At 37.8% G+C, this 17,868-nt stretch overlaps 1 protein-coding gene and 1 long non-coding RNA gene across 5 annotated transcripts in view; one reads left to right on the forward strand and one right to left on the reverse strand.

The window, feature by feature from the left end:
• Positions 1–17,868, forward strand: part of LOC134160439 (uncharacterized) — a 456,110-nt gene that overhangs the window by 170,643 nt on the left and 267,599 nt on the right. The gene's annotated exons all lie outside the window — the stretch shown is intronic.
• IQGAP2 (IQ motif containing GTPase activating protein 2) overlaps positions 1–17,868 on the reverse strand; it is a 124,990-nt gene that overhangs the window by 3,627 nt on the left and 103,495 nt on the right. For all 4 annotated transcript variants that reach the window (XM_062612366.1, XM_062612364.1, XM_062612365.1 and 1 more), the window contains 13 exons: positions 17,533–17,741; positions 16,693–16,842; positions 15,736–15,899; positions 14,889–15,113; positions 14,138–14,278; positions 13,742–13,826; positions 12,020–12,252; positions 10,060–10,192; positions 7,596–7,698; positions 6,527–6,668; positions 3,233–3,320; positions 2,141–2,353; positions 571–731 (listed from right to left, as the gene is read on the reverse strand). In XM_062612366.1, coding sequence (XP_062468350.1) covers positions 571–731; positions 2,141–2,353; positions 3,233–3,320; positions 6,527–6,668; positions 7,596–7,698; positions 10,060–10,192; positions 12,020–12,252; positions 13,742–13,826; positions 14,138–14,278; positions 14,889–15,113; positions 15,736–15,899; positions 16,693–16,842; positions 17,533–17,741 — 2,047 coding nt within the window. The remainder of the gene's footprint in view (positions 1–570; positions 732–2,140; positions 2,354–3,232; positions 3,321–6,526; positions 6,669–7,595; positions 7,699–10,059; positions 10,193–12,019; positions 12,253–13,741; positions 13,827–14,137; positions 14,279–14,888; positions 15,114–15,735; positions 15,900–16,692; positions 16,843–17,532; positions 17,742–17,868) is intronic.

Raw genomic sequence — 17,868 nt, forward strand, 5'->3', positions numbered from 1 at the left:
TTACTGTAAGGGTGGTAAGCCACTGGACCAGGTTGCCCAGAGAAACTGTGGCTTCCCCATTCCTGGTGGTGTTCAAGGCCAGGCTGGACAGAGCCTTGGGTGACATGGTTTAGTGTGAGGTGTCCCTGCCTATGGCAGGGTAGTTGGAACTCAGTGACCTTAAGGTCCTTTGCAACCCTAACTATTCTATGATTTATTTCCCCCTTTTCCATTTGAAAGACAAAACCCAATCCTTTTAATGAAGGAAAAAAAAAATATCAATAATTACTTCCAAAATCTGCATGACTTCAAAGCGTGCTAATAGATCTGTGAAGTAACACCAATTAAATTGGTTGAAAACATGTATACATCTCAAGCCTCCTTTTGTAAGGTAGCTTTAAATAAATGCAAGACTTTACTTTCCAGGTTTTGGAAGTAACTTTTTCAAGTTACAGTGATAACTTCCATGAACTTTCTAATCCATGGATTGTCAATCTGTCAGAATCAAAACTTTCAACTACAGATTTATACCTGCTTTCCCCACCTGATAAAACACACTGAAATACTAGAAGACAAGACAACTCAACTTACTTTCTTGTTAAGTTGTCTAAGCAAGTTTTTATGTAGGTGTTGTAATAATTAATTTGTTCTTCATAAAATGCTGTCTTGGAGTTAAGTGCATTCAAAGTCTGCTGGAGTTTCACCAATTCAGCTTTTCGATGATGTCTGTATCTTCTTTGATTCCGGATATCCTAAATAAATCCGTTAATGTAATTAGTTTGTTAATTTGATATTATAAAAAGTATCAGCTTACTGCCATTCAAATCTGTAATTACACAACCTGACCTAATTAATCAGAGAAAGCACGAAGTATGAACTGCCATATTAGTTTTCATAAGCATAGTACAAATAGTAAGTACTACAGTTCATGTGAATGTACAGAAGACAGCGATCACATTGCTACTCATGTATACAAGTGGCGGTAGTATCTTCAACTCTGTGGTGGTCTCCAGGTCATGACAGACACAGCAGTCACAAGGAATATGTTGTCTTCATGCTATAAATGGAAGCTTTCTCACATCTAGTTTCTGGTGAGAGAGCTTGGGCTTCAACTAGCTACTGCTAAACTGGAGCTTGGGTTTAAGGGAATGGTTGAATTAAGGTAATTGAAAAAACATAAATATAAACATCTTCCAGTCCTAAGGCTCATCCCAATTTTTAGGTTGCCTTAATGTCTCAGAATAAAGTGTCTGGGTTTATAGAAGAAATAAAAAAAGAATGTGGCACTTAATAAATATGTAGAATGGTTCTGTCTCAAGCAGAAGCAGATGCAGACACCTGAACAGAGCAGGGCTTTAAAGTGGCACTTCAGAATAGGTGCAACATTACATAATTATTTTACAGACTTAGCTCACATGAGTAATTCACTCATTTATATACTTAAAAGTATTTGCAACTTAAAAAAAAATATATATTGATAGTATGTAAATCACTCATGTCTTAGGAGTAATTTACTTATGAATAAAGATAAACTGATATTACTCATGAGCAATTAAAGGTAATCCAATGTTAGTCATAAGCGATTAAAGACAATCCAATACACTAAGATTCTTAGAGCCAGTATCAGTGTGGACTTGGAACAGGATTTGCCTATATGTACACAAGAGCCCTGGTGCTTTATCAGCCACAGGATGGGCACTGCGCTGGTCCTCTATTTAGCTTGGGTCCTGCTGAGCCACTGTAGGTCAGTGTTAATACCAATCAGAGAATGTTTTGGAATTTTATTAAGTCTTTTTAGACTTTATCAGCACTACATTAATTATTGATTAACCCACTAATGTGTAATTCTGATTCCTTTTAAGATACAAAAAGCTATGTTGGAACACGTTGGACTGAAGAAGTTAAAACAGCATCAGTATTAAATATGGATAATCTGGAGTCTACAGTGGTATGTTATTCAGTTCAAGTATTTATGCATGAGAGAACCGTCTTTCACTTATTTTATCAGTAGACAAAGATGATTTGTTTTCTTATGTGGATATTTCTGCAATTTAATGCAATTCCTGCAGTTTCTCAGGAAAATGTATGTTGTACATCTTTAGCTGGAATGGATTTGGGTCAGATGCTTAAAATCTGTCGATATACATCATGTTCCATTTACCTTAGCGATCTCATTTATAATTTCTTGGTACTTAGTTGCTGAAGACACCAGTCCTGCTTGTTCCAACATCCGGAAATTTCTCTGAATTTTCCTTTTCTTTTGTTCTAGTGGTAGCTGTCCATCTTCGAAAATAGACTGACTGTGCTTCATTTTCTCTGGAGTTTTGGAATCTAAGATGGCACGTTTTTCTGCAAGTTTCAGATGCTCAGATTCCTGTGTAGGAAAAAAAAAAAAATCCAGAACAGTTATTTTCCAGCTCATTATAACAGTTAAGGATTCAGGCACATTGAATATTCAAATGAGGTTGGCAAAAATCAAGGTGCAAACTTTATTTATGTCCTCTTACCACATGGCTTTGTTTATATCCTCTTACCACATGGTCTGAAATTGCTTCATTTACTATGCCTTTTGACATACCTTAAGTATCACAACACCTACACATATGTTTCAGTTAATCAAAGCATGACTAAAATCAGACAGACAAGTCAATGGCTTCACTTAGTTGTGAAACGATGGCCCAAATCTCACAGGTGTCCACTGCATAAATGCACAAGCTAAGCTAAAATTGCACGTTATTGAGATTAACTTTGTGTGTCAGTGTCTACACAGAAGTCTTTAACTGGAAGCTCTTCCTACTCAGTTCCCACACCAAGGATAACAGTAGCTACCCAGGCAGATGTTTGCTTTTATTGCTTAAGCAAATAAACTAGGTGTCAGGGAGCTTGAGTTAAGACACTGGAGTACATGAAGAAAAAAAAAGAATCAAGCAGAAGTATTAACCTCAGGCTATTTGATTGTGTTATAACATTGGATACAAAAGACACTGTTTATAAAGAAAAGTTAAAGGGAATATTATCACTGTGCTAAATGACAGCAAGATACAATTTTTCTTTTCCTTTGAAGCTGTTACTAATTATCCAGTAGAAGAAAATCTGCAAGTCTCACATTTTGAAGGCTCTAGATCTGAATAGGACAAAATCTGCAACATTGTTATTAAGGAGCAGAGAAAGCTGTGGGAGATCTGCGAGGCTTTCAAGTAGCTGTAGTAAAGCAAGCAATTTCTTCACTATTCAGGCACAACATAGCACTTACCTGCTGTGCGGTGGCCGGTGTTTCTAATATCTCTAAGAGCGTATCCCCTGGTTGTGTTCGTATCACATCCACAATGAGTCTTTTGGTCCTTTTAAAAACAATATATGGGTATTACAAAACAGTTGTCACTGGATCACTCGTGCATTTCACTTCTTCAGCAGTAAACCTAGCAAGCTCCCATTGTTATGGATACTTAGTAATGTTTGTGTGTCCTAGCTTTTTGTTTCAGAGCTTTCATTAATAATGTTGAATGCCTGGCTTCTACACAGGTCTGAACAGAGAAATACATCCATACTTCCCCCCACCTTTTATTTTAGAAAACAGTTAACCAACTAGCACGGTAAAACAGTTGCTGTTAGCATGATAAAAATTCAAGCAACAACTCATGTGGATTTTAATTACAATCATAAAAAAACAGCAGCTAGGAACGTAATCTTTGCAAAGCCTAATCTATGCATGGTTCCATTAAAGGTCATATTTACTGAATAAAGTGCAAATGCACTCAAAACTGCTGAACTCCAGAAGGAGTATTACATACACCACAATGCATTTATGGACGCCACTTAAGGGCAGATATTTCTCTAGTGGTAGCAGACAGGGAGCATTTCCTTGTTAAAAAAAAAGGAAGCTGCTACACACCGATATGTAAACCAGTTCTTTTTTTGGGTCAGAATTTATCTAATTCCTGCTGCCTTTTCATCAATAATGCTTTCAAGAACGTCCTGCTACAGGGTTCTGTTAATTCAGGGGACACAGTTACAAATGAGATATACCACATTATTCTTAAAAATTAACAAACTTGAAGATGCAGCTCAAGTTTCCTAGGAAAATGTCTAAATATGATGAAGGCTTCTATGCTAAAACCTCAAACCTCATGACTAGGTTTAAAATTATCATTTACCTATGTAAAGTTGTGGGTTTTGCTGGTTTTCAGGACAAGAAGTTCTCATAAATGCAATAAGATTTACTCATATCCAGAAAACATTATCCAAAACCAATGAGTATTTGGGTATGATCCAAGCTTCCACTGAAGGACTGCTCCTTCCATGTAAGAAGGTGACCTGCTAATCCTCCTGGAAACTGATTTGTCATTCAGAGCTGCTGTTAACAGCACTGAGCAGTTCTAGCACATTGCTAGAAAAAAAAAACAAGCCCAAAACCACACAAAAAAACCCAGGCAGAAAAGCTCTCTGAAGCTGGCCCACTTGAGCTATATCAAGACACTGTTGGCTTTCTCTGTCTGACACAACTTTTGTCAGTCTTTGTTGGTCACCACTGCATTCTACACTAATGTATATGGGATGGCATTGCTATTTTATGCAGCGCTTAGAAAAAGGTGCTGATAATGGCTGATAAGACATGAGGCTTATTTTGACTTCTTCTCCCCATGTACCAGCTTTGTTGTTTCCCAGAAACAGCACACTTGGGGCTGGATGCCTTCCCCTTCACCTGCCGCTTGGCATGCAGCACTTGCACACACAAACTAGGCAGACCAGGCACTCTACATGGAGTCCTCTGGAGAGGGGTGCCAGTAAATATTAGGGCTTTTCAGAGAAGCATTAACAAAACCATGTAAAAAGCAAGTATGTTGCTATTTCTGTAGCGTGTCACTTGCAAGGAAACATGGAACACGCAGTGAATCAACTGACTTGAATTTCAGCCAGGTGCCTAACATTTCACAGCGGCATTAAAATATTTCTCCGCAGCTAAGGTAGGAAAGTTAAGCATCTGTATGTAAACAAGTAACAGAAGTATTTTTTACATTGATATTGTTGCAATGTAACACATGTTGCTAAATAGTCTTCTGTCAGATTGTTTACTAAATTTGCTCAAAATATGATATTACTTGAAAGCACTTATGCAACAGGGAAGTCAAATTCTTTTGTTAATTCTCATGCTATTAGTTCAGCATATTTCTGCACAGTGTACAGGATTAAAGACATTTCTTTTGGCCTTCATTTCACGTATTTTTAGGGATTTCATGTAGGGGTAGCATTTTACTCCTACAGAGAGCAAAAAAAGGACAGGAAGCTCTCTTTTTTTCTTTTTTAAAGGGACAGCAGCAGGCATATCCTTATCGTGAAACCAGCCTGGGAACAGCTGTAGAGCCTTGGTCTCTGAAGTATCAAGTGACAAACACAAATTTGATTCAACATTGTCACTGCAGTCCCTTTACTTTAGACCTCAAACTATATTTGATAAATTAAAGCCTCAGTGTTTTCTTGTTTAAGATTCAGATCAAATATGCACGAATAAAGTGGAAAAGCAGGAAGAGCTTTCTTGCACTTAAAAGCAGGTTTTTCTCCAGACCTTAAACAGGCATTTATGGATTTCACAGGAATTGCATGACTTACTACAGACGTTGTAGGGAATAAATTTTTTCAGAAGTAAAACTTCACATATTACCTAATAAATTCCTTTTACTGTTTTTTTTTTTTTTATTTATTTTGGAAACAAATACTAATGGATTAGAATTAATTACAGCTTGTATCTACACCCCTAGTGCTTGCAAAGGTGTGAAATCCTTATCCTGTAATTCCCTTTAAAGTGAACTTCTAACCTGCACATTTGTGGGGTATAAATAAGTATAGTACTAAAAGAGAGCAGCATCCCATTCTCCTCCAGGATCTTAAATAAGCCAGTCCTTATTCTGCACAGCTTGAAATAACTTCAACAGAGGGGTGCCAATAATTTGATACTAAGTGCTTTTATAAATACATTTCTGACTATAAAAGTAGCCTATATCCCAGGGTACCCCAATGGCAGTTTCGTAATTTGCTCACCAAATAGAATAAACAATTTTCTTCCCCTGGATAAAGCATGCACTATTCCTGCAGAAGTGACAGTCGCATCCGGTTCATTGAGTGATGGCAGGAAGTCAAGGAAGTGTTTTCCTTTGAGGGGGAGGAGAGGACAGCGTGATACTGTCTATCCCTTACAAGGCCAGACAGCTTTTCGTCTCTTGCTTTCCCAGGGCTACAGTTTTTAAAGCAGAATGCTTTTACAAATTTATGGAAAAGCACTTACTAGGCTAGATAATGATCAAGTCATGCTCCAGAACATAACTGCAGCATGTTTATCTTTCTGAAACTTTCTGGAAAAACTGGCCCTTTCTCTGACTTCTGCAAAAGTTTGACTAAGACCAAACAGAAACTGGCTTTGGAAAACTGAGTGCGCTCAGTAACTCAGTAACTCAAAAATGCATTTAGTCTGGACAGCACAGTAGAAGGAACCTTTAAAACAACAAAAAAGATAAAACATTGCCAAAAATATAGGTTTTTGAGCAAAACATACTTTATCATCAGGCTCTTGAGATCCTGATCTTCACCTTCTCGTAACTCATATTTGCTTGTTAGGGACAGTGAAATCTCTGTTTTTGCAAGCTGATTCAGTGTGCTTGCCCGGTTAGGGTCATTGGGATCAACAGCTCCTTCTCCTGTAAGGAAATATCTTTTACTCTAAGTTTGCCATTTCTCCCATGATTCAATGCACAAAGCAAACAAGAACCTAGATGATAAATACAAAAGTTTATTAAACAGCACACCCATTCCTACCATTTAGAAGCGGGATTTTTTATTTTTATTTTTTCCTAGACATTGAACAGTCAGAACCATAAGCCAGTTATTTTTAAGTCCAGTTGGAATATTTTGGAAATGCCACCAGCTCTTGCTTTTCAAGCTACTGATGTGCAAGGGACTCACAAGTCATCTTCTCAAAGAAGAATACAATCATGATGATAATCATTTGTCCAAAAATGCAGTGATAGTGCAAAATGAAAGAGTAGCATCTATGTTAACAGGCTTGGAAGCTGATATCAGCTGATATCCATGACAACCTAGCTGATTATATCAGTTTGGAAGCTGATATAATCCATGACAACCTAGCTGCTTTCTACACAGTTCACATGTTAGAACAATTAAGACAAATATCACAGTCACATTTATTCCCTATAACTCTAATAGATTTACATAATTTCTTAATTTTTTTTTATAAGTATCAGAATAAAATATTCTCTCTTCTCTGTGCACATTTTCCAAGTTCTTAGCCACTAGTAGCATATCTTAAGCTCATGATATTAAAAAAAATCACTTGTTTTCTATCTACAATTTGAGCACAACTGGATCATTCTAGTTGCAAAATTACTAATGTTTGGATTTTGAATCACATCACTCTTTAGAGTGAATATTGCAAATTAGATGAAATTTCAATTATAAGGAGCGATATTACAGAAAGTTTTCAGAAAATAGTTCTGTAGTAAATGAGCAAACTGTAACTATGTGAGACACGAGAGTATTTAAAATCAATCCCCATTTCATTCTGCCCCATTTAGTGAAGTTAACCATAAGGGTGAAGAACAGCATACCAAGGAAAGACTCTACATCAGGAACAGGTCCCAGCCCTTCCAGCAATTCGTTCAGCAGGTCATTTGGCTCAGTGGCAATGGCATCCTGATGTTCCAATAGTAGCTATAAACAGATGTAAATGAAGTATCATCCAAAAAAGTAAAGTAAAAATTCCACCCTTTCCTCTTCTACCCCAAACACTCTCAGTGTCTTTATACTTGTAGATAAATCTGGAGACTCAATGCTGTAAAACAGACCTGATGTGATCAGGATTATTGAGGACCCAGGGTGGGGAAGCATGTTCAGTTCTGGACTATGAATTTGGGATTGCTCTTGCTGCAAAACAGCTTGCTGTGCTTCTCTGGCAATCATCTCTGAAGTGGAGATACCTATATATAGCTATTTCAGTAGCTTACAACAGCAACAGTGGTACAAATACAGTGATTTCTGACAGGAAAGCAAGAAACAAGCTATGTGGCAACTGCTGCACAGTTTCTAATGGAAGTTGCAGGAGATTTGTGAACATATTCACAATAACTTCCCTTGCTTCTGGGCGCATCCTCAGAACTTTAACCCACAAAAATACTGGTGAGCCAAGCTAAAGAGCATGAACAAGGCAATAACATTTTCTTGAAAACAGGCTCTCATTATCCATGAGAAAAGTAACCTCATGCTGAGTTAGATAAAGCCAGCAGCATTAGTGACTGCTACATTTAACAGTCCATTCCTTATAGAAGCAATGTTCCTTACTTGGAGAGCTAATGGAAAGAGAGTGTCACCAAGCATCATTGGAATTTAGCAAAGCATGCACAGTTGGCAAAAAAATAGGATTTGAAGTATTTTAAAACCTGCAAGTTATAGTCAAAAGTTACCGGTTACTAGAAACTAACTGACAACCAGAAAGCCTACATTCAGAAGAGAAAGGCATTTCAGATGTACTTATAGGACAGAACTGAGAATTACAAGCCCATGACCATTAACCTGTTTAAAATAAGTTTCTCTTATGTGCAGCAGCTACCTCACACTATACATAATGTTGACTATGATACTGTGAGACCTGCTGAGAAACACTATGCACTGATTAGAACTCCACCATGCTTGGTGCTATACAAGCACAGAATGAAAAAGACATTCACAGGACAAATTCTTTGGGGCAAAGGCAAGAGATATATCTGGAAGCACCAAAAAACAAAGCTGATGAATGCAACATCTCCCATTCCAGCTACAGCCAACAGAGGTGTGCAGTGAAAACTGATTGTAGGCAAGTGCCATGGGAGATGATGGCAGAGGGCAAATTTGAAAACTTTTTCTGAAGCTGAGCAATGCATGACAAAAGACAAGATATTTATGCATCTCCTCTTATTCAAACTATTTTTTTGACCTGCATGAGCAGAATAGAAAGTTCAATTTACATTTGCAAGGAAGGTGCAGTGGGAGAAGGCAACTCAGATGAAGGTTCAGGCTGCCAAAGGACCTAATTGTTTGATTCTTCTGGGCAGGCAAATGCGCATAATCATGTTATCAAAAAAGACCAGCTGCTTGACTGCATTTGTTTGGCAATTTATTTTCATCATTTTACCTCATATTTTGTTTGGTATTTTATCAGCTAATATAAAATTACATAGTAATACTTCATCACATTAGGATCAAATAACACCTTAGACATGCAATAAGACCCACTAAGAGGAGTTTTGACCAAGACTAGTGTTTAAATGCAACCACTGATCATGTAACATGCAGGCATAGGTCCATGCCTTAAAAAAGAGAAAGAATAGGCACAAAAGACAATCCAGTATATACGTTTTTTAACAGACCAGGTTACTAGTGGAAGGTTCTTCTTGGTTTTTTTGTGCTTTTTGAGGGTGGTGTTTATTTATTTGGGGAGCTGGTAGAGGGAGAGGAGGGCATTGCAGGGGATAGTTTGCAAGCCAGGAAACAGGTAGAAATATCCCAGCTTTAGAAGGGCCATGTGGTAGACATTTAACTTACACCCTAATGAGTCATACTAAAGACTACAGTTAATCTTTTCTTTACCCATGATAAAGAACTGGCAGGATGCCACAGCTTCAGTCCTTCTAAATCAGACTTCTGCATCTGCTTCCAACAAAACATATGACGCAACACCAGAGTCATGAAATACACTGACTTTTCCTCTATTCCCAGAGTGAAAGGAGATTCTTCAAATTAGTGTCACTTTCTTAGCCAAGACAGGAAAATTATTATAAATATAAATAAATGAGGAATGTCACACTAGATTAGAACAAAAATATTTCATATTCTAATTATTATTCAAGATGGTGCTTTTCCATGGAAGCAGTCTTCTAGGAAAAAGCAAATACTCAATTCCAGACCACTTCAGAGATGAACTGAAGAAATTATTTCAAAAGGAAGGGCAAACACTAAGGCTTTCCCCTAGAGTGTTTGTCACAAGTATTTAATAATCTGTACATTAATCTGTTGACTAGTATATTCTCATTGATTTACCGAATGGGTATTGATAATTTCTTCAATGGAGATATATATGACAGGTTTGCTAAGGGTCACCATGTCAGAGTATTCATCAATATTGAATTTCTCCTCTGGTTCAGGAACATCACATGCTGCTTGAAAAAAATTCCTAAGAGAAAATGAGAAAGATTCTGTAATTGTCCCCTATAAAGTCACTTCAGTTAGCGTGTATAAAACAAAAACACACATTCAAGTGTTTGACATAGAGAATCGTAGAGTAGTTTGCATTGAAAGGGTCAATTCAAAGGTCATCTAGCCCACCCTTCCCTACAATAAGCAGGGACAACTTCATCTAGATCAGATTGCCCAGAATCACATCCAGCCTGGCCTTGAATGTCCCCAGGGATCACACATCCACCACCACACTGGGCAATTTGTGCCAGTATTTCATCACCCTTAGTGTGAAAAATCTCATCTTCATGTCCAGCCTGAATCTCCCCTCTTCTAATTTAAAATTGTAACTCCTTATCCTATTGCAACAGGCCCTGCTAAAAGTCTGTCCCCATGTGTTACATTTGTCTTATATCTGCAATCTACATTTAGTGTTTGAAGGAAACTTTCGGAGGCAGTGCATTTACACATGAATACAAGTGACAAAGTGTTCTATCTTTCCTGGACAGGAAAGGAAAAAGGGACTGGGATTCCTTAGTCTGGAGAGAAAAAGCTGAGGAATATGATCAAGTTGCACAAAAAAAAACAGTGGCATTGAATGAGATAGGTGCAAAATTCATTTATCAAATCCCACAGTTATGGGACAAAGGGGTATGCAATAAAACTAGCAGAAAAGTACTATTTTCAAATGAACGAAAGGAAGCACTGTTTTAACAGACAGGTAGCAAACTTCTGAATATAGGAGGAGCTTGTGGAGGCAAATGATCTCAAAGGTTTAAGAAGGGTTTAGACAAATTCCTGCACAAGTTCATAAATGCACAGCAAAAGATCTAGGCAGGGTTGGTAGCTTTTAACATAGCTAATGATGCATTTGCAGTTGCTGGGTGAGTACAAGAGGAACAGGCAGCTGAGAGCAGCCATCGCTGGTGACTAAGGAGGGTTTAGTTAAAGTGCACAGTGCAGCCACCCAGAGATTCAGTTTTGTATAAAGTTAGCTTAATTAGGAGAGGAAATCTTCCTTTTGTAGCAATCAAAGGGCCAACAATGAAGAGTAGGCTTTTACATTAGCATTTGTTATTCTTATTGTAACACTTTCTACTCTATTATTTCTTCATGATTATGTCATGCCCTTAAGTACTTCATTAAAGAGAATGGCTAATTTTGAGTATCTTTATGTTCATGGCTGATTTCTCAAGGAAACTCAGTCTATGAACAGTGCATTTAATCTCATGAAGGGCAGACATTAAAGACACGTCCTGAAAATGAATTTGTCTCAAGACTCAACAACTCAAGACTCAGTTATAAGCTAATAATAGCAATCACCCCAAAAGCTGGGCTATAATCCTAAAGAACTTGTGTTCCAGAGTATGGCAAAACATGCAAATTCCTACGAGTGTGCAAGATGAAAGAATAAAATCTGCGTGGAATCTCTCTGCAAAGATGTAAGGATAAAAACGGAGACCACAACCTTTTCCTGCCCAATTCTTTTCTTCAGACAAAACACTCAACTGTCCTCCCAACCAAAAGAACACATTATTTCTGCTGGATAACCGATTAACCCATGATGCTCTTACAATCTGTGTTTGCAGTAAGGAAGCCTTACTGCAACCAAGCCAGCAGAGACGATGAGTTCTCAATGTAAGGCTCAAGCAGAAATACCTCCTGTTACTCCTGCTTCAACTTCCTTAACAGTGAGGATTTCTTCTATGGCAGATCACTCAAAATTTTTAACTCCAAGGAATTTCTACAGACAAGGAGTCCACCTGCTCTACACACACTAGAGGAGGGCTCTTACTGTATAGGTATTTGTAAGGGCTTTGCATACCTGAACTTCTGGTATGTCTGCGAGAGGTAAGTGTTCATAGAAGATAGATGTTCGCTCTCTCCTTCAAAGAGTTTGTTAGAAGCAGCATGCTGAAGGACTTTTGCCACACAACCTAGGTTCCTTCTCTGGTCAGGGTGTATCTGACCCCCAGCTGTTATATCAATGATATCAAAGCCATCAGGAGCAACAATGGCAGGGTTCATGTAGCGATAGTACAGGAGATTGCCAACAATCTAAAAGAAAAAATAAGGAGATCTTCCCTTCACACACAGTAATTACATTTAACAAAACATGATCAATCTTTTCTACTTCTGAATTAGACCTATTGGAACCAGTGCTTAGAAGAACCCCTAAGACATACATGTTACCATGTAGCTAACCTAAAAGAACCTGTGGTCTTCTACAACATGTGCCTCTTGCAGCACCTCTGTGAATGTCAGTTACGGACTTTGACAATCACATCTGAATTTGGTGCTGGCTTTAGGTCAGCTAATATAAGGCATTGAGTTGAACACAAAGACAAATACAACTGTTTCTTCCAGATTTTCAAGGTACAGCTCCAGAGGCTTATTTGCTACAGATGTCTGCCAGCATTTATTGCATTCACTGACAAGCAATCCACTGTTTCTCATGAGGACAACATGCAGACCTAAAAGATTAGAGAACAGATTTTCCAAACTGCAATATCTATAACGATGTTACAGTAATTTATATTGTGTGAATGGTCACTTTTAATCCTTCCATATCTCAGAAACAGGCAGGACTTTTCTTTCTGCTATTTGCCTCTGTGTAGTCACATGCAGAACTTCCAGTCTACATATTTCAAACTAGAATTTCAATTGGGTGCCTTATGTTCTACTTGCCTGCCTTTTTTATTTGCTTTGCCACAAATTGAGCAATGACTTAATCTGTGTTTCTGGAGTGATGGACAGGAATACCACATAAATGCTGCATGCAAGTATTTCCAATTCATTGGTAAACCACACAAAAGTAGAATTAATTTTTCAGCTGAGTTTGAAGCCCTGTATGCACCATATATATATATATAAAACACTGAGCTATAACTTTTTTAAGAATAATGGGGAAGTACCATTAAAATGAATGGCATGTTATTTTAGAGCCATGTCATTAAACACTAGTGAAAGCATCTTTATTGAAGGGTAAATAATTCTAATTTGAGAGAGTTGACAGTCTCTCAGCTAGCTGGAAGGCTCATGGAGCACTTTTCTTAAGCCCTCTGAAGAGGCACCCTGGCTGTGGTTGGTGAGTGATGGCCAGCAAGCCAGTACCATTACTCACACTTTAATTTTTAGTCTGTACAATTGTCATTCCTACAACTTTTGTAACCCAGGACAGCATCTTTAAGTATAATGTAATGATCTACTTGCAATTCATTTTTAGAGCCATTTCTCATTGTATTTATATTACAATATTAATGCATATTTTTAATATGGCTTTTTTTTTAATGACATATTATTTAACAACTCGAGGGAAGGTATATGACCAGTCTTCTCTATGAAAGGACTGTTGATGGTAAGGACCACAATACAAATACAAACCCCAAGATGATTCAGATAAACTTCAGCTTTCTAAGAATACCCCTTTTCAACCCAAGTGCCAAGTTACTTCAGTAAATGAGTGTTATTAGTTTCTTAGAATGCTTGGTGTCAAAAATCCCCTTTGGCAGTACAAACTGATAACAGTTTTCCCTCAGGTGTCTACCTTCAATAGCTCGTCTTCTGTTGCATCTGGGAATTTCTCATGGAGAGAGCTCTTCAGAACTTTGGCTATGTATCTCATTCCATAACTACATGTAGAACAGATGAAAAGGAAAAATATTGGAAAGACTTAAACAAACATAAACCAGTTATTCTAGTCAGCCAAGTAACTGGGTTTTTTTTACAGCCACTTAAAAAATAAAATGAGGTGATAACGAAAAACAGAATTTTCAAGAACAGGGAGTCTTTCATGAGGCTGATAAAGCAGAGTAGAAGTGGAGAAACCACTCCCTCTACTGGGGAAATTATCGGAAACCATGTAATTTGAAAGGGTGCCCATCAGTGAGTTTCAAGCGGAGCTCACTGCACATGAACTGCATCTTCCTAAGTTAACACTTACGGCATCATGTTGAGAGAGGAGAATATGGTCGTGAGAACTTTGTCAGTTACTGCTCGCAAACTCTGAATTGATGATTCCAGTTTACTGACAACTTCTGTGTGTGTCAGTGCTTGTTCTGTGGTTACATCATATGGCAATTTGCTGTGAAGCAAACAGATATTAAACCAGGCTAAATGTATCTGAGATTTTTTTTTTTTTTACTTTGTAAATGCAATCAATGAACAGAAGAGAAAAAAAAAAAGTCAGACAAATAAAGCTGAAGTTAGCTAAGTTATGAAAGTCTTAAATGCATTAGCGTTGTGGTTTTGGAGGGTGGCAGTTTGTTTAGGTGGAGGTGCACACACTATCATGTACCTTCCCTTAATTACAAAAGGGGAATGGTAATTTAAGGCATTCATCTCCACATCCCACTCCAGCATAGCTCCTCAAAAGCCTGCAACACTACTGGCATGCTATTATAAAAATTGGGCAAAAGGCTATAAATTCTTCCATGGCATAGTCTACTACACTTATAATGATTAAGTAGTTGACTTTGAAGTTCATGACCAGGAAAGTATCCCTGTGTTGTTCAGAACAGATTAAAGTACATGTTTTTCAAGCATTTCTGCCCCCAAACTTTCATTATACTGCAGAAAGGTAGGGAAGGGATGCATGGGCACAAGTGCGATTTGTCAGAGAAGGAAAGGGACAGCAGAAAGGAGGGATCCCTCATGTATTGAAATAGTACAGTATGTCCAGCTTCCTCACTCACCTGGCCTCACCAGTCTGCATTTCTAGCTGGTTTACCCATGACTTGTATACATCCACAGGACTAGTGTTGATTATGAGGGACTTGTCCTCCATGATCTCCTTCACCACAGGGGCCAGGAGCTGGCGCAGAGTATTCTGTCCACGAGCACCTCGGTTGAAGCTGACGACCATCTTAATGACTGTGGGGTTTCCAGTAACGATATCCTGTATCTGGTCTACCTTAGAGCTGTATCAAGAACAGATTAGTTCAGATCTGACTTATGTATGTATTTATGTGTGTGTTCAAAACCCATACATATAAAATTATCCCTTTTCTATGTTGAAACAGGTTTATACAGTCTATTTCTTAGGCTTTCAAATAAATTAAGATTATAGAAATTACTACCTGAGTTCTATATGTGTTATAATAATGCCCCTGAAACATAGCATAGCTAATGGCAGCTAACGTATACCTGATTCAGGCCCAAATACCTGTTCAGCAGGTACCTGTTAAGGGCATAAAATAAGATTTTATTGTTTTAGGATAACAAGCCACTACCCTCCACTTATAGAGAAAGGAAAGACTTTTTCTACCCTTAAATACTCAAGCACAAAGCAAGAAACCCCAGTGTCTGCTTTTTTCCGAGCTATTTTTTCATACAAAAATATTGTCCACCATAATTTTTTCATGAATTGGAAATAGGTGGAGTTAACAAAGGAGTTATGTGAAAAGTTTTCTCTAGAAACAAAAATATGCATCTAATTTTACAACATCTTAAAGATTAACCGTAAAATTCTTTTACATATGAAGTATTCATTGAACAGTCTCCAACACAAAGCAACTAAAGTCTTCCTTTGAATGCGCATACTTTATCTCCTCTTCTAGAGCAGTTTTGAAGAGTTTGAGAAGCAGATACTCTTCCCGTTGATTTGAGGCATAGTTGTATAGAGTAAAGATGACTGTATCCATAAACTTGGTTGATTTGTTTTGTGGCATCTGGAAAATCAGCTTTGCCAGATATGTGGGATTAGTCTGTGAAAAAAACAATGATTGAAATAGTACTGGTCCAGGACAAACTAGGGGGCAGTGCTCTCTACCTTTCCATCATCACTAAATGCATTTATGTTTGTTCCTGTATATGTGACTTTTCTACACTGGCTTTATTTTTTTCCAAATTCTGAGGCGTAAGAAACACTGAATATTGAACAATTAGATATCTGTGATTAACACCAGTAAGGATTTTATTTGTACTCTCTGAACAGTACCCCTGCGCATTAGGTCCATGGATCCAATGACAATGATATTTTACCAAATGAAAATGGCTATCTACCAACATGACATAGCATACTACATGTCCACCTAGGTATTAGAGAGCGTCTGCCCTGGGAAGATCTAAAATCCTTCTAGAAAAACTTCAGTGAGATGAGACGAGATAAAAGGACCACAAGAACAGATACATCATATACTGCCAGCTGCACAGTATATAATGCAGAAACTTCCTTTCCGTAACATATAATGCACAATAATAGGGACAGTAATTTACATGGACTAAGTGATATGGAGGAAAACATTTCTCTCTGGCTTCAGGACAGACTGAAGTTATTCTAAGAAAAAACAGCTATATTTTTTGAATGTTTTAAAGACATGAAAGATTCTCTCAATTACAGGAAATACTAGAACTTGACCATAGTGTTTGCTGCAGTCTGCATACTACAGCAAAAGTCTTCATAATCACTACCACAATCACTAAAACAAAGCAAGCAACATATATGTAGTTTTTCCTCAGGAATTTCCTGCCTTGTCAACTTTTTACATTAATACTTACCTGTAAAAGGTAGAACAAGTGTTGATAAGCCTCCAGTTTCTTTCTTCTCTCTTTACTCAAACCTTTGATGCCCTGTTTATCAACCATAACCATCTCTTCCAACTGACTTTTGCTCTTTTTGTTAAGTTTCTTACTGTGCAGTACCACATCCTGCAGACAGATGATCAAAAGTCTAGATTATATATTCACAAAAAAGGCAAATTGAAAAAATTAACATATTCCAAACCATGCTAACTTTATTAACAACTTTGTATATTTTGCTCTTCCATTCACTAGCCAGCCTTTTGAACATCTTTATCTTGTCACCAGTATGGCTTGCCAACAGTGATCATCTGGGAAACCTGATCTCCTGTACAGGCTCATTCATCATTTAGTTAACAATGAACAAGCTCTCTAATATGATCAGAGAATTCTACTCCAATCTCCTGAAGTCTACTAAGCAATTACAATTCTCCACAAGTAGCAAAACAGAGTGACATTCAGCAGCAGACTACCATACCGCTCAAGACAACAGGACAACATCTACTGCAAGGTATTTTGATGAGATTGCTTACGACATGCAAAGAAAGTGCTTAATTTACCAGGAGTATTTTAACTAATTCTTAAGCACTGACACAGGTTCCTCTGGGAAGTTGTAATGTCTCCACCCTTTGAGGTACTCAAAAGCCATCTGGTCATGGTCCTGGGCACACTGCTCTGGGTGACCCTGCTTGAGCAGCAGAGTTCCACCAGAGGACCTCCAGAACCTCAGCCATGCTGTGATTGAGTAACCCTGAGCTCCTTAACACACAGAAGTGCTCAGTGCATGCTACCAAGGGAGCTTGAACAGAGCCTGCTGACCTGAAGAGTGATTCTGTTTTTCACCAGAAGTCCAATCTTTATATCCATTAAGTTCAAGTCCTTCTCCAGCTGTTGATTGGATCGAATTTTTGTAACCACTTCTTCCCTTAACCTTGTTACTTCTAGTTCTTCTTGAAAGTCTAAGTCACTTTGGTCCAAGAGGTAAGCAAATTTGCGCAGGACAGTCAGGGGTGGATTTTCAGCACCGACTGTAGTTGAAATAAATAGGCTTGTTAGTTGACATAATACTGTTTGTTGACATAAGACTCTTAAAACCCTCAGAAAACTGGAACTTCAGAGGGATGTTTATGCCAGTTAGAGCAGTATTTTTGACAT

This window comes from Pezoporus occidentalis, unplaced genomic scaffold (genome assembly GCF_034315485.1).
Source record: "Pezoporus occidentalis ecotype Australia unplaced genomic scaffold, CSIRO_AGI_Poc_V1 ctg16, whole genome shotgun sequence".
Lineage (NCBI taxonomy): Eukaryota > Metazoa > Chordata > Aves > Psittaciformes > Psittacidae > Pezoporus > Pezoporus occidentalis.